This window comes from Siphateles boraxobius, unplaced genomic scaffold, assembly GCF_051911475.1.
Source record: "Siphateles boraxobius isolate OS27281-9 unplaced genomic scaffold, OSU_SipBor_1 31, whole genome shotgun sequence".
NCBI lineage: Eukaryota > Metazoa > Chordata > Actinopteri > Cypriniformes > Leuciscidae > Siphateles > Siphateles boraxobius.
In genome coordinates, this window is record NW_027508931.1 from 6,727,519 (window position 1) to 6,742,500 (window position 14,982).

The 14,982-nt window shown below is 36.3% G+C and overlaps 1 protein-coding gene across 6 annotated transcripts in view; it reads right to left on the bottom strand.

Moving 5' to 3' along the window:
* Window positions 1-14,982, bottom strand: part of tbxas1 (thromboxane A synthase 1 (platelet)) — an 82,289-nt gene that overhangs the window by 38,344 nt on the left and 28,963 nt on the right. For all 6 annotated transcript variants that reach the window (XM_077193585.1, XM_077193584.1, XM_077193583.1 and 3 more), the window contains 2 exons: window positions 8,642-8,735; window positions 2,030-2,082 (listed from right to left, as the gene is read on the bottom strand). In XM_077193585.1, coding sequence (XP_077049700.1) covers window positions 2,030-2,082; window positions 8,642-8,735 — 147 coding nt within the window. The remainder of the gene's footprint in view (window positions 1-2,029; window positions 2,083-8,641; window positions 8,736-14,982) is intronic.

A 14,982-nucleotide genomic window follows, 5' to 3' on the forward strand; every position in this document is an offset into this window, starting at 1 on the left:
GCTAACAAAACAATACTACAGCATTTATTAATCTTTTTATTATTTATTATTTTACATAATATATTTTAAATTATAGTAATCACCATTAGTTTGCGTTATGTACAAAGATAAATTAACAATGAACTATTTTTACAAATTAACATTATTTATGCTAGATAATATATGCTGTAGAAAATTATTTATTGTTAGTTCATGAGACCTAATGATTTAACTAATGTTAACTGTTTCAACCTTATTATAAAGTGTTTGAAAAAAATGATTCTGTAAGTCATAATGACTTATCTCGTAGTAATGAGAATTTCTCATAATGATGACTTATGAATTGATCATAACAAAAAAGTTACAATTTTTATGAGAAGTTATTATGTGAAATATTTTAATAATTATGAGAAAGTATGTCATTATTATGAAAAACCAAGTCATTTTAAGAAAGTGTATTATTTGTGTGAGATACCAAGTAGTTACAAGCAAGTTTCTCTTTGTGAGATGTTAAAATATTTAGAAAAAAATTCATGAAAATGATATTAACTCATTATGATAAAGTGTATCATTATTATGATATAGTATGTCATTATTATGAGAAATTCTCTCAATATGAGATGCCAAGTCATTAAGAAAAAGTTTCTCATTTTTATGAGATACTAAGCCGTTATTATGAGAAAATATTTTGAAAAACTAATCTCATCATAATAATGTTAAGTCATATTAAAGTTGATCAATATTATATAATATAGTAAGTACATTTTTATGACTTAATTTTGTTCTAAACTGTGAATATTTTTTTTCTAAACTGTGACAGAAACAAGCTTCCATAATAACAGTGTAGATGACTATTTTTTATAAAGTATCTTGACAACAATTTGTAGACTCAACGATATTTCCTCAAAGTATTTAGACGCTTAATTCACACCTAAGAACGTCTGAATGTCACTGCATTATACTGTATAATATATGCCGTTGAACAATCTGCTCTTTACATGTCGACCATTGGAAAGCCCATTGGAAATCAGTTGACCACTATACCAAATAGTTTCTTTCACAATAGTGAATGAGATCTCACTCATGGATTCTGGTTAGAAGCCATTTCAAGATGTTCTCAAACCATATCTGAAGGATATTTTTCGGTACAGCAAAAATAAATAAATCAACCCTTCCCCACATTTTAAGCAAAGCACTCCTGTAATGCGCCGAAACATCTGAACTTCGATGACTGATGTCTTGCACTTCGTGAACCGACAAGGGTTTTAAGGAGCATGCGGAGCACTGATATGTATTTCAAAGCCCTTTGATTTTGGTGAGCAGCTCAGCCTCTTGGATTACTCTAACTGAAAGATGTCGTAATGTCTCCTGACATATATCCACACGACTCCGAATTAGATCCCCTTTTCCGGTCCCAACACCCAATCCAGAACTCCCAGATCCCAATGAACACACACACACACACACACACACAAGTAGACAAAACCAGCGTCATTCTGATTCTTTTCCCCTCCATCCTGCTCATATTAAACACAGGAAGCCCAGTGGCACTCACTGCTTTGATCTCCCCGAGGAGAAGTCGGCCTCTCAGAAGCAGGCATATTAAAACACAATGTCTGGATAGGAATGGACTAAATTAGAGGACACTGGGTGCTCTGTGAGTGGCTCATGCTGTCTGAATATGAATGACAGGACCGTGAACAAGGGCTTCATGTGTGATGGGTGTTACGCAGGCGCTTTTGTGTTAAAGTAATTCTATAAATGTGGAAATGACTAGAGCAATCATGTAGGGCACTTTTCATCAGAAATATAATCAGAAAAAAAATCATTTCTATTACAAAGTGGTTAACGAGAAGCCATTCATGTTTCACTAGGCAAAACAAATAGGTTTTGCATATTTGTGTTTATTAATGCCCTTGACAAAAGCTTTCCCAGGTTAAAAAAAGTGTTTCTCTCAGACATCACGAAACAACATACATTCAATTAGTTTATATTTATTCCTTTGATTGTTGCCTTAATAACAGTAAGAGTAAAATCCAAGGAGACTTACCCACAAATCCGTCCATACTTGTTTATGAGGTCAGTTTGTGCCTTAAAGAAGCCCTGAGAAAGAGCAGAAAATCCACATATCAGTATGAAAACATATTAGAGAACATATGAATATTCAAGTCACATTGTATATTGCTACATTCAAATATTTTTGTTACCATTACAGGTAACTTTTTTTTTCTTGTCAGTTTTTAAATAGATGCTTTGCAGATATTCTGCAATAACACTAATAAAGTGAGTAAGAGAGACTTGCAAACTTGCATCTTTTTGTTCCCAGTAAGTGGGCACTTTCTCCAAGATTAGCATATTTGCAAACATTTGCACAGCTTTGTCATCATGTAGTTTAGAGTGATTATTTATTTCTGCTCAATCTTTTGTTGGATACCACTGTCTGTCTAATAAGACTAAGGCTGCGCCTGAAATCACTCTCTTGAGTAGGTAATTATTTTGAATAAGTAATTCAGCGTTAGTTGCGTCACTTCAACGCCATTCACAAATCCTCTCCCATAAGCTCATGGGATAGTAAAGTGTCCATCATATGCAAACTACAGAATCTTACAGTACTGTGACTTCAGACATACTTTGTCACATACTGTTTTTCGCCTACTATATGTTAGGGAAGTATGTGTTTTCAGATGCAGCCAAATACTTCCCTGCACAATAGAGATCTGTCACTTTTGCTCTTAATGATGTAATTCTCTAAGCTGTCCAATCCTGCTCCTGGAAAGATACTGTCCATCAGAGTTTAGATCCAACCTCAATTTAACACACCTAAACTAGGAAATCAAAGTCTTACTAGGTATACTAAACTTCCAGGTAGGTGTGTTGGAGCTAAACTCTGCAGGACAGTGGCGCTCCAGGAGCAAGTCTAGGTGATTACTGTATGAAGACAAACACCGCTGAGTGATTGCACTTATCTACCAGTAGGTGTCAGTACAGAGCAGACACTGACTGCGTTTGGCTCTGTGAAGGTTTATGGGCTCTCTGAAGGTTTATTGAGGTCTACTAAGAATATTATCCTGAAATATGCATAACCATAACACAATAACAGGAATAACATTATATCCCCATTCTAAATGGAAGAAAATATTAAACTTTGCACATAAGGCTGCTGAGATTGCACTGTGTTTATGCAGGTGGGATATAGTTAAGAAGTTACGCAACAAAGCAAACAATGAACATTAAGTACTGACTGTTAAACGCACACACACACACACACACACACACACACACACACACACACACACACACACACACACACACACACACACACACACACACACACACACACACAAACACACACACACACACACAAACACACACACACACACACACACACACACACACACACACACACACACACACACACAAAGAGCGCTAGTTTGGTATGCATGGCAGCCGGTGGCTCTGCTGTCTCTACTAATGAAGGAGTCAACAGTGCTGGCACTGAACCGCCTGCCCTCCCTTCTTCATCCCACCATTCCCGCAGTTTCCCTGGTGGGCATTAGGCAGAGACGTATGTGTGTGTGCGCGTGTTTCTCAGTGAGCATTAAGCAGTGGGGTGTGCCCTTCCGTCCTGATGTCCTCTCCTTCAGCCTTTTATTACTGTTCTGTCATACGGAAGAGGCTGTGCGTGCATCTGGCAGTGCCGTAGTGAAGTTAAACAGGAGACCAGAGGCTCAATTCAAACAAATGAGCCACCATTGCCTTTGGCTTCATTGGGGATTCATCTGGGAAGGATACGATCAATATCGCCAGGCCTGACTGAAGAGGACAGTCAGCAATCCTATTGGAATTCTCTTAAATAGATTAGCCACTTTCAGTTGTTTTCTAGCACACGTATGACCTTGACCTCTGCGCAGGTCTGAACACCGCGCTGCTTCTCTTTGTCTCAGACGGTAATAATCTCTCATGTCACTCAGAGTCATGTAGGGAGGTATCAGTGTGTGTAAGAGAGAATGTGAAGGAAGGTGTGGTGGGATATGCACTTTTAAGGATAAACCCGTGAAAGACAGACAATTAAAGTGGGCCTATTCTATTCTATTCTATTCTATTCTAATCTATTCTATTCTATTCCCCCTTGCGAACATTTAAAGGGATAAGTGACCCAAAAATAAATTCAGTCATCATTTACTCATCCTCATGTTGTTCCAAACCTGTATGACTGCCTTTTTTCTGTAGAAAACAAAATCATTTTTTGGCCATAGATTGAAAGACAACGGGTTAGACAATGACTTTCAAAATATCTTCTTTTGTGTTTGTGTTCCACATTTACAAGTGGGTAAATCTGAAATAGATGATTCCAATATACTGGAGCAATAGTGACAAAAAATATGTAGTCTCTGCAAGTGAGATTAGATTCATGTAGGCTTTGAACTCGTGTATTTTGTCTGTCCAAAAGTAAAAGTAATTTATTTAAGGATATTACTCAAACAACAAAGCATGATCTAAAAATTCTGCCCAAATATCTATTTATTTTGTGCCTCAAACAAAACTCTACATATCTTTCAATGATTCAATGTCATCAACCAGGCAAACTTGTCAAATCCAGTAATTATTTCTTCCCCAAAAGCACTAAATGTAGCAAATCAGTTCCAAGATCTAAGAAACCTTTTCATGCAGACTATTGCTTATAAATTATGCAATCTTATTGGATCTTGCCATTTTTGCAAGTGCTTAGCAGCAGTTTTGTGGGCAAAATGAATCAGACATTTATTTCTTACTGAGCATTTTGTCTCTGACTGACCTTTCGTATGAGAAACACTGTCGAAAGTGGATCGGACCGAGCACCAAAACACACTTGTAGCCAATGAGCAGTATGGGGTGTGTACACTCATTGTGGGGGTGTGTGTGCTGCATTGAGTGTTTATGGATTTGGGGGCGGAACTATTCTTTTGGTGATTCCCTATAAAATTCTTTCCCTATAAGACTTCTATGCAAATTACCTTTGTTGTGATTGGCTAACCTATTTGCATTTGAAAAATGTTCATCAGAACAGGCCAACTTGCCAACTTGCTAAATACTGAAAGGGTTTTGATATGTACAAAAATGTTCAAAAGTTTGGGGTCAATATGATTTTTTAAAAGAAATTAAAACTATTCAGCAAGGATGCATTAAATTGGTCAATAGTGACATTAAAGACATTTATGACATGGATGGTCTTCTGTTAATATCTTTATAACCTTCAACCTTCGTTTTTGTATCTTAGCTTCAGTAAACAGACTTGACTCACTAGGGAGGCAGCTTTACATTGTGAATATTAAAATATATACCTACATACAGTACAATGCAGTTCTTTTATTTCAAACTACCAAGACAAATCCTGTTTTCCGAAAAGGTCTCCTATGGATAAAGAGAAAGCAAGTAAGTGCATGTGTGCTGGCGAGGTTGGGTTGGCGGTTTGGTATTGGAACTGCATCTGGGCTGTTTAGGATCTTAAATGGGCCAAATCTCATGTCTGTGAGTGTTGTATTTGGTAATAGAGTCTGTCATGATAATGTGCTGCTGCGGGTTGCGAGAGACTCTGTCGTCTACTCTCTAAATGTGACTCAATCTGCCCTTGTATTCCAGACACTCCTCATCTCTGTACATCACTTCCTGTTACCCATGATCCTCCCTCACACCCTTGCTTTTCTCTTTCTTCTATCCTTCAAATCATTCCAAATATATCATTATCGTTTCATCTCCTTATCTTCTGCCTCACATCTCCTTCAATCAAAACTGTAGCTATATTCAGGGTAAGAATTTGTTATATGTGCCACTAGACATAACTGTTCAAAAGTTTGGCATCGGTAAGATTTTTTTACTTAATTTTCTTTTTTTAGCAAAGACACATTATATTGATTAAAAGTGACAATAAATGCATTTATACCGTCTTTAATATAACATTTTTTAATTACATTTACAATTACGTAATTTTTTGCTTTGAACCCTCTAAAATCAAAGAATTCTAAAAAAAAAATCCAAAAAATATTGATAGTAATAGGCTAATAAGTGTATATTGAGCACCAAATCAGCATTTTATAATGATTTCTGAAGGATCATGTGACACTATAGACTGGAGTAATTGCCATCACAGGAATAAAAACACATTAAAATAGAAAACCGTTATTTTAAATTGTAATAATATTTCACAATATTACTGTTTTACTGTATTTAGTTAGCATGGAAACGTCTTTCAAAAACATTAAAAAACCAAACCCATGTACATACATTACTCAGAAATTAGAGTTAAACTGACTGTGTTACCCATCCATTAGTCTCCCATTTGGCCCACTGATCAGTCATAGTGCGTTCACTTTGTGCATAAGTACTAGAAACTAATGCACACAAAACTGGAATCAGACTATCTCCAAAACTAGACTGACTTCTGGGTGTAAGGTTAAACAGTTTTTTTCCATATAGAAACTAAGTCATCAGTCCCAAACAGGGGCAGTTCTAGACCGTTTTAAAAACTTAATTACTTATCTGAAAGATCGGGCCAGTATTGCTTCAAGAACGTTTATAATTTGCACATGTTTTTAAGTCTTATCGGTTAAACATTCAAGTGATTTTACGTCACTCAAGCACAAGACGCTGTGAAAGTAACTTAATTCTGTACTCGTGCGCTGCAATAGATCGTTTCTGTGCACGCACACAGAAAGTAGCCTCTCGCAAGTGCTGACTATTAAACTGCATTTGGATCCTCAACCTTGTCTCGGAGCAGTTTGTGACAGATATATGATGACAATTTTCTGTTAATCGAACAGTAGCCTAAACGTGTACCAATTTGAACTGTACTGCAGAAAGACTGGTGTCATTATCTAATTAATTAAGTTTTTGTACTGTATGTACCAGTACTGGTAGGGTACTTTGACTTACTATATAGTAATATAGTGGTGCCAATTCACACAGAGGCACCACTTAAGCAATGATCACTTGCTACACATTCTCACTGTGAGCTAAGCCTCCCTGAAGATCTAATCCAAGAACCACCCCTGATCCCAAATACTGACTAAGCTAACGCAGGCTATGCTTTCTCATTTTACCTCTTTTTGTGTCTCACTGAATTTCTAACTTGAAATGCAGTCACCTGCCTCTTTAGAGGGGATTGCGTCTGTGTCTCTAGTGCCAGGAACACAAAATGTGCATAGTCGCACACACAGACCTACAGGATTTAGCTGAGAGGTTGGCCTGTAGAAGTGGGTCAGAGGATCCTGCTGGAGCAATGCTCTGGAGACCACTGTTTGTGAGACTGAGTCTGCTGACATGTGCACGAATCTACACACACACTAATACGCACAGACAAAGGGTGCACAACAGCATACAAAACCCACACACACAACTTTAGTTTACCTGGGGAGCTTCATCCAGACACGCAGTAATTATGCATGCATGCATATTCATTTACGCCTTCCTCACTTCCATCTAATAACATTTAATCCCAACGTGGAAGACGTGAATTTAGATGAAATGGACGGATAAAGTAAAAAAGACAGGCAGGCCAAGAGGGAAGAGGGAGCCCTGTCACATGCGGGTGATAGAAAGAAAGAATGAAATGAGTGTTGTGAACGACATGCTGTCCAGTCAACCATCGCAGTCTGACAGTAACATATTGATCTGAAAATCTCTTCAGCACCAGAACAGCCCAAGAGTTAGAATTAAAGCTTTATTTAAAATATCTGCTGGTAAGTGAATCTTGTAAAAACGGAACATTTAAAAAAAATAAAAAATAAAAAAAAAAACTTTTTAATTGCGGGTCTTATTTATGGATATATATTCTATTTTGCTTACAGTAAGAAAAAATATTTAGGAATTTTTACATTTATTTTCATGACAATCGGGCACAAATTCTCATTTAGGTGATGTATCCAAATGTTTTACTTTCTTAAATCCTCTGTAATTGCTGTATAAAGTAAAAAAATACCGTATTACTGTCTCATAATATTGTATACTTTCAGAAAGGGGGTTTATTTCAACAAAATAAAACATGAATATGAAAAATTAACATGCATTACAGAATATAGTATTCTTCTTTGGTATGTCCCCCTCATCATATAATCGTCCAAAAATAAGCCTCATTTTCTTTTGATTTTCAGGGTGAAATAAGTACTGGATATGTTATTTTTATGACATTCCCCCTTATTGGTTCACATTCACAAATTAATCTCGCTCTAAACCTCTCAGTGGAATCGAACAGCCCTACAGCATCGGAATTTTGGCCTTTATTTCCTATAATACACGTCAAATCATTATCATTAAACTACAGACAGACAGAAATGAGTATCCTCAAGGTAGCTCTTGATTTGCTACATTTCAGCCTCAGACTGAGATTAAACTTTCAGGAGGAATTAAAGGTATTAATTTTTCAATATTAAACCCACCCACTCTTCCCGTCCGTCTTTTATATTATCGCCGTAAAAGTGCATCATTCAGCACAGAGGGTAATCTGTTTGGAAATCACATGGCATTAGATGTGTTCATTAAAGATGACTCACCACTAATGACATCTAATGAAGTGAGGCTCACTGAGAGAAATATCATTTTTCCCGCTTTAGGAGGGTGGTAAAAGGCGTATGAGTGAGAAAGTGTGTGAATGAGTTTTGTGTTTCATTACGAAATAAACAGGTCTTACATTTCGAAACATCATGAGGTTCCCAAAAAACGGAAAGGGCTTTGGGTGCTTGATGCCACACCGTTCCAAGGTGGAGAAAGGGGCGATGGAATACCTATTAAAACAAAGACAAAGACATTCAGTGTAAACCTCTGTAGTTTGGGGTCAGTTTGCCTGATTTTGCCTCATTAGAAAGCCACATAGAGAGAATGGCAATAGGAAGATTATCATAAATCATTATGCTGCAAAATCGCAAACATATGGGTAGGTGATGTCCATAGATGTTTTTAATCATCAAGATTTAAGGTTAAAATAGTACATTATTATGTAGTGACTGGTCATATTAAAGGTGCAGTGTGTAATATTGACAGCTAGAGGTTGAAATGGATACTGCAGACCAAATTCAAAATTCATTCTTAAACACGACACTCACAAAGACAACAGAAGGCGACGAGCCTGACAATGTCATTTGATTAGTTAATTTAACCATGTTTTAATGTGCCTCTGGTCATTGAGCTTTTAAAATGGATGCCGAGGCTTTTTAGGTCGGGTAGAATCTGCTATCTCTGACCCAGTTCGTTTTTTCTGGCTTGCATGGCTGCAATACGCTGTGTTTTCCGCCAACTGGCAACCCGGGGTGTTGAAATACTATTGGGTAAATAGTTGGCAGTGGGTGGGATCGCAAAGAACAAAACAAAAAACGACTTTCCAACACAGAACGCACATTTCAAAGTAGAATAACTGGCTGTAGAATTGTTTTTCGGAGAAGCAAGTATGTGAACTTAATATGTTTGCAGATATTTAGGAATCATGCTATGATATTTTTATGCTTTACTTACTACATTCAACAAAATTACATACAGCACCTAAACACAACACGTAAATAGTAGCCTACTGCAGTGAGATAAATGTATAATAACAATAATAATGTCATTTATATACCTATATCTATACATCTTTAAATTTAATATAAATGTTAAATTACTGTATAATTTTATATATACAATATTATAATACAGTGCAATCTCTCAGTTACTATGAGAATCATTGAAGGTGCAAGCATAATTATACATGAATTAGACAACTTTGTTGATAACGGGAACATTCTAGGGCTGTTGTTCAAAATTCTGGGCCCCGGGACAAAATGTTTATGGATGCGTATCTTCTTTAGCTGGGCCCAATGAGTAAGGCAATACCTTAGTGGATTTTCTTTGTCATATAGGCCAGGACCATTGACAACAACCCTGTGCTTCTTGTAGACAGGGTGTAAGTGATGGATTGTGCAAAAGCATGATGACACAAGCTGTATCGGAGAGCACTGGCAAGTGCTGCATTTCCTCCGAGTATGGAAAAGGGGACATGCATTATGCATGAGGATTGCATCTGCTGACACACCAGCACTTGGACCACTTTTAACTTAGAAGTGAGCCGTGGGAGATGACGAGATGTTGTTCTCTCAAATAGTGCATTTTTGTCCCCAAGAAGTTAAACACAAATGTCTTAATAATCCACCAGACCAAGAGAACAGTGAGAACTTTATTCAAATATGTGCAAATAATCGTTAACACTGGTGCACCTAAAACCCTTTGCAAGTTAAGAAAGACATTTTAATTTCCCAGGAGTTGATTTCTATTTAAACTTATTAAATTTTAAACTAATTAAATCTATTTAAATTCAAGTTCAACATTTTGTTAAATGAAGGTCACATTAAATGGTCTACCATGGCTTTCTTTTTGCTATTAATCAAATGATTTTTATGTATAGATTTTATTGGTTAATCCTTCGTCTTTGTCCCAGACCCAGACTTTCAATTTTAAACCACGAAAATCCTAAAGACCTAAACAAGGAGTTAAATAAAGAGTCATTGTACTATTTATTTTATGATATATAATGATTTATATTTGTTTTACACAATTCCGACTGTCATTCATTTGTGGCATCAATTCCATCACAACCAACAACTTTGCCTCAATAACTTTTCAAAAGTTGGTTACCAATGCAGCAATAGTCAATATATTATTTCATATTAAATCTAAAAATAAAATTTCAAAGCATTCATTATACATTAATATTTTTTTAATATATTTATTTACATTGAACAACCATTTTATTACATTTCTTTTAAATGTTCGAAGTATTTCCAAAATTAAATGGAAATAACATTTTAATGACAAAATGTCTGACAAATTGGGACAATCGTCCTATGAGGCATGTCCACTGATATTTTTAGCTAGTGTAGAGTGAATAGTCCCAGTGCCAAAAGTGTCCATAGTTGAATAAACAATCTTGTATGTTTTTTTCTAATCGTGTTCGGCTGGAAATATCAGACTCTGACTTCAGCACTGTGGTGAAAAATTAACTGCCACCCATCTTCCTCAAAGAAAAAGAAAAAAGTACTGTAACCAAAAGATTCTGACACCCATCTCTTCCATAATCTCCAGCTCGGCAGGAGTTCATTAACATATTAATTGTCAGATTAGAGAGCGGGTCTTAAAAGCTGGAATGATAACTCATTTTATGACACGCTCTTAATTACACAGAAGCACGTTGCATACGCTTGTCCGGTGCTGAAAGACAATGAATCCCCGGCACAATCTGTCCATGTCCGGACTCAAAATCATTTCTCACTTCAGCACAAATGTATTCACACTCACAGTTGGTTAAGTGAACACATAACTAATGTGAAATACATCCGCAGTGTAAAGATAGTTGATTAAAAACAAGTCTCTCAATTTTTTTGTAAAATAACAAATAATAGAAATCGGACGATAATTATTCACATCAGATGAGTCTCCACCTTTGAACAGAGGGGTAACTCTTGCACATTTCCATAGGCCTATATGAGGAACAGAACAGGTAGACAAAGTCAAATTAAATAGATCTGCAAAGGGGATACATTAATACATGAGCAGCAGATTTAATAAATGTAGCTTACAGACCATCTGGGCCAGCACTACTTGCTTTTAAATCACATAAAGCATAATAGGCATAATTTTCTTAAAGGAAAAGGAACCATTTAAATTAGTGAAGTTTAAAGAGCCAGTGATACTATAAGAATCGAAATGTTGGGGACCAAACAGAGAAGAAGCGCTGATTAAAAACATGAGACATAAGTAAAGGGTCAGAACTACATTTATTATAAATTGATCTTTTTTGTTAAAATTGTATTGCCTTTATTAAAAAGATCATTCAGTTGATTCCAAACCTGTCTAGGGTAATGAAAATCCCTATAGATAACCAATATTTTGCCCAGGCTTTGTCCCTTTGCTTAAAATTTCAAAATATAAGAAGAACTGATCCAAGGTAAATGTCTGCCTTTGACTCTTAACAATAAAAATAAACTCCATGCGTCATCAACAAAAGGGAAATCTATCCCAATTTATATCAATTAATTCTTGAATAAAGCAATCCACATTCATATTTTAACACTGTCTCAATAGTTGTGGGAAAGTATTCTAGCAAAACAGGACCAAAGTTGAATTGTCCTTCAAAACATGCAGTTTGGAACATTGTCAACAGTTTGTTCCAGTTTTGCTGAAGTTCAATCAAAAATATCTTTAGGGAACATCAGAATGAATGTGTTGCTCCATAGAACAGGTGTTACTGAAGTGTGTCACAGCCCATATAAAGCAGAATGTAGCATTTTTCCATATTGTGAAGGTAGATAAGTTCCAAACCAGAAAGTGACTTAAAAGATCAAACATTAACAGCAGGTCATTCACACACAAAAGAGAGCAACAAACAAGAGTTTGGCAACAGCATGTTGTTAGGCTAATACAATACTCTAATAAGAATAAAAAACGCATAGTACACACAAATAATAGAAGTGTGAATTCATCTTTTCAGTATTGAAATTGTTTTTTTTTTTTTTACTTATTCACTATTTTGGATTTAATTGTATATGTTGAAATATGGGTCTTTCTTATATATGCAATGCATTCAAAACAAGATATCTTAGTAGACATATTCTGCGTCGCTTTTGTCTGCCCCATACATCATTGGGTCTGTCTTGTTTAAAACATGTAACCATTACATTCCAAATAAAGACAGAAAGTAAGAAAGAACAGTAATTTATGCCTCCTCAGAAAGCAAGTGCCCACACGTGCCAGATGTGGGCCGGATCTGGACCGACACTATGTAGCTGTCTGGGTCATGACTCATGAGGAAATAATTTTATAATGGTTACTTTTCTAAAATGAGCCAAGCTCATGATGTATGCAGACTTTTTTTCTCACTCAGGTCTGCTTATAATTGTTGGTAAAAGTTTCTTGCACCAAAAACAATCGAGTTTTATATTACTAGTTGTACATTATCCACTTTCACTCTGTTCCTTTAATTAAGATTAATTAAACAGGCTGATTTTCCTACTGTGCATTTAAAAGGATAGTTCACCAATTAAAATCTTGTAATAATTTGTCATAATCATTCCAAACCTGTATGATTTTTTTCTTCTATGGAACACAAAATTAGATATTTTGCAAAAGATTGGGATCCAAGCAACAGAAAAAACAATGTCAGGTTTGGTACGACATGAGGGTGGGTAAATGACAATTTTCATTTATGGGTGAATTATCATTTTAAAGGTGTCCTATTATGCTTTTTTAAATTCATTTTCTTACATTTCTAACTTTCTTTAGTGTGTAATGCTGCAAGTTACAAAGTCCAAAAGTCCAGTCCAAATGGAGTTTTTCTCCTTAGCACTGTATCTGAACTCTCTGAAACGCCTCGATTATAGTCTTGAGTTTTCTTTTGGCACACGTCACAATATTCCTCATTTAAATTATTATTCCCGCTTAAGGTATACGCAAAAAAAGGGGCGATGGTTGAGTTGCGTTAGTAGTGTGTTGTTGAATCACAACACACTGGTCCAGCCGACCGATCAAAGCACACTGTGGTTTTCAGAAGCTTCAAAGAGACTGGGGACTAAATAGAGCGTTACAGACACACTAAAAGAGAGGTGCGGCAAATAATGTAAAATATGTGGGAAAATAATGTTTTTTGAACATTCAAGCATGAAAAACAATTCTAAAAGACCTCAGAATCAAGACTTAAAGGGCATAATAGGTCCCTTTTAAGATTTAAGTGGTTCTATACACTATAAGTGAATGACAATTATGATTGAATAACATCTGTTTTGCATACTGTAGCTCACATTGCCGTATGCGTATATCATGGCTGGTCATGCTGCTGAACACTGAATAGATGCTGACGTGTAAATGTGCAGTGAAATTAATGTGCTTGTGTTTCTGATGCCAATACGATGATGCTATCTGAATAACCCATTTTTGCAGCTCAATTTCTGTAGTGTATGCATGTGTTTTGAATGTTACATATGTCTGTATAGTAGGCTACAGTATATGTCCATTTAATTATTTGACTACATACCTACAGCACAATAATTAAGTTTACACAAGACAGCACACCACTGGATGACAATCAATTGTAGTTCAATGCGAGCCTGAGCTGACTGACAAATCCAGCGAGGCATCTCCTCTATGTGTCTCTCCAGGCTAGATAAACAGATGTTGATGTAGCTTATCAGTGAATACGCCTGGCCGTTTCTGAGCCCTGTGCCAGGGGCTGAGAGAGGGAGAGATGTGCCACAGGCTAAATATACTGGGAAAAGGCCAGGGTGGAAGACAGTCCTTAAAATACCACTAAAATTCACATCCAGTCTCCTTGTTAAATATTTATCTAAGCCTTACTCTGTCTGTATCCTTCCCAAATTCAAATTTTAAAGTTTCTACAAAGTAAGGAAGGTTCCCTGTTGGCCACCGACACAAACATATCAAACATGTTTAAACTTAAAAAATGTATGTGCACACAAGCACAGCTGAACTCGTTCACAAACACAACTGTCTCCAAGGCTGATATTATAGTTTGCTGAGCTTTGGATTAAACTTGCACATCATGAATTCATTAAAATTTATGTGTTTAGGGTGACCTGTAACTTTGGGGTGAGCAAGCAGTCCTTCGAAGGGAAGGAGCGATTGAAACAACTATGTCTGACTGACAGCAAGGGACTCAATGTGTTGTTTTCAGAAAGAGGTTGGAAGGAACAGGCCAGCCAATGTTCTCATTAAGGCCAAAAGTGTCATAAAGGAGGACAGATACATTGTGAGGTGAAAGAAGGGTGAGATACTAAAAAGTTGCTGTCCAGATTCTATAGTGGAAAAAGGCATTTTGTTTCCTGATAATGAATCAAGATCTCAAACTGTGGATCTGTTTCCAAAACTAGTTAGCTGCCTATGTAGGAAGCATTTTCCAACCTTACTTACTCACACAACCCAATAAGTAAATCTTAAAGGTGCAGTATGTGATTTTTTAAAAAACGCTGTTGAAAAGTGGATCTGACCGAACAC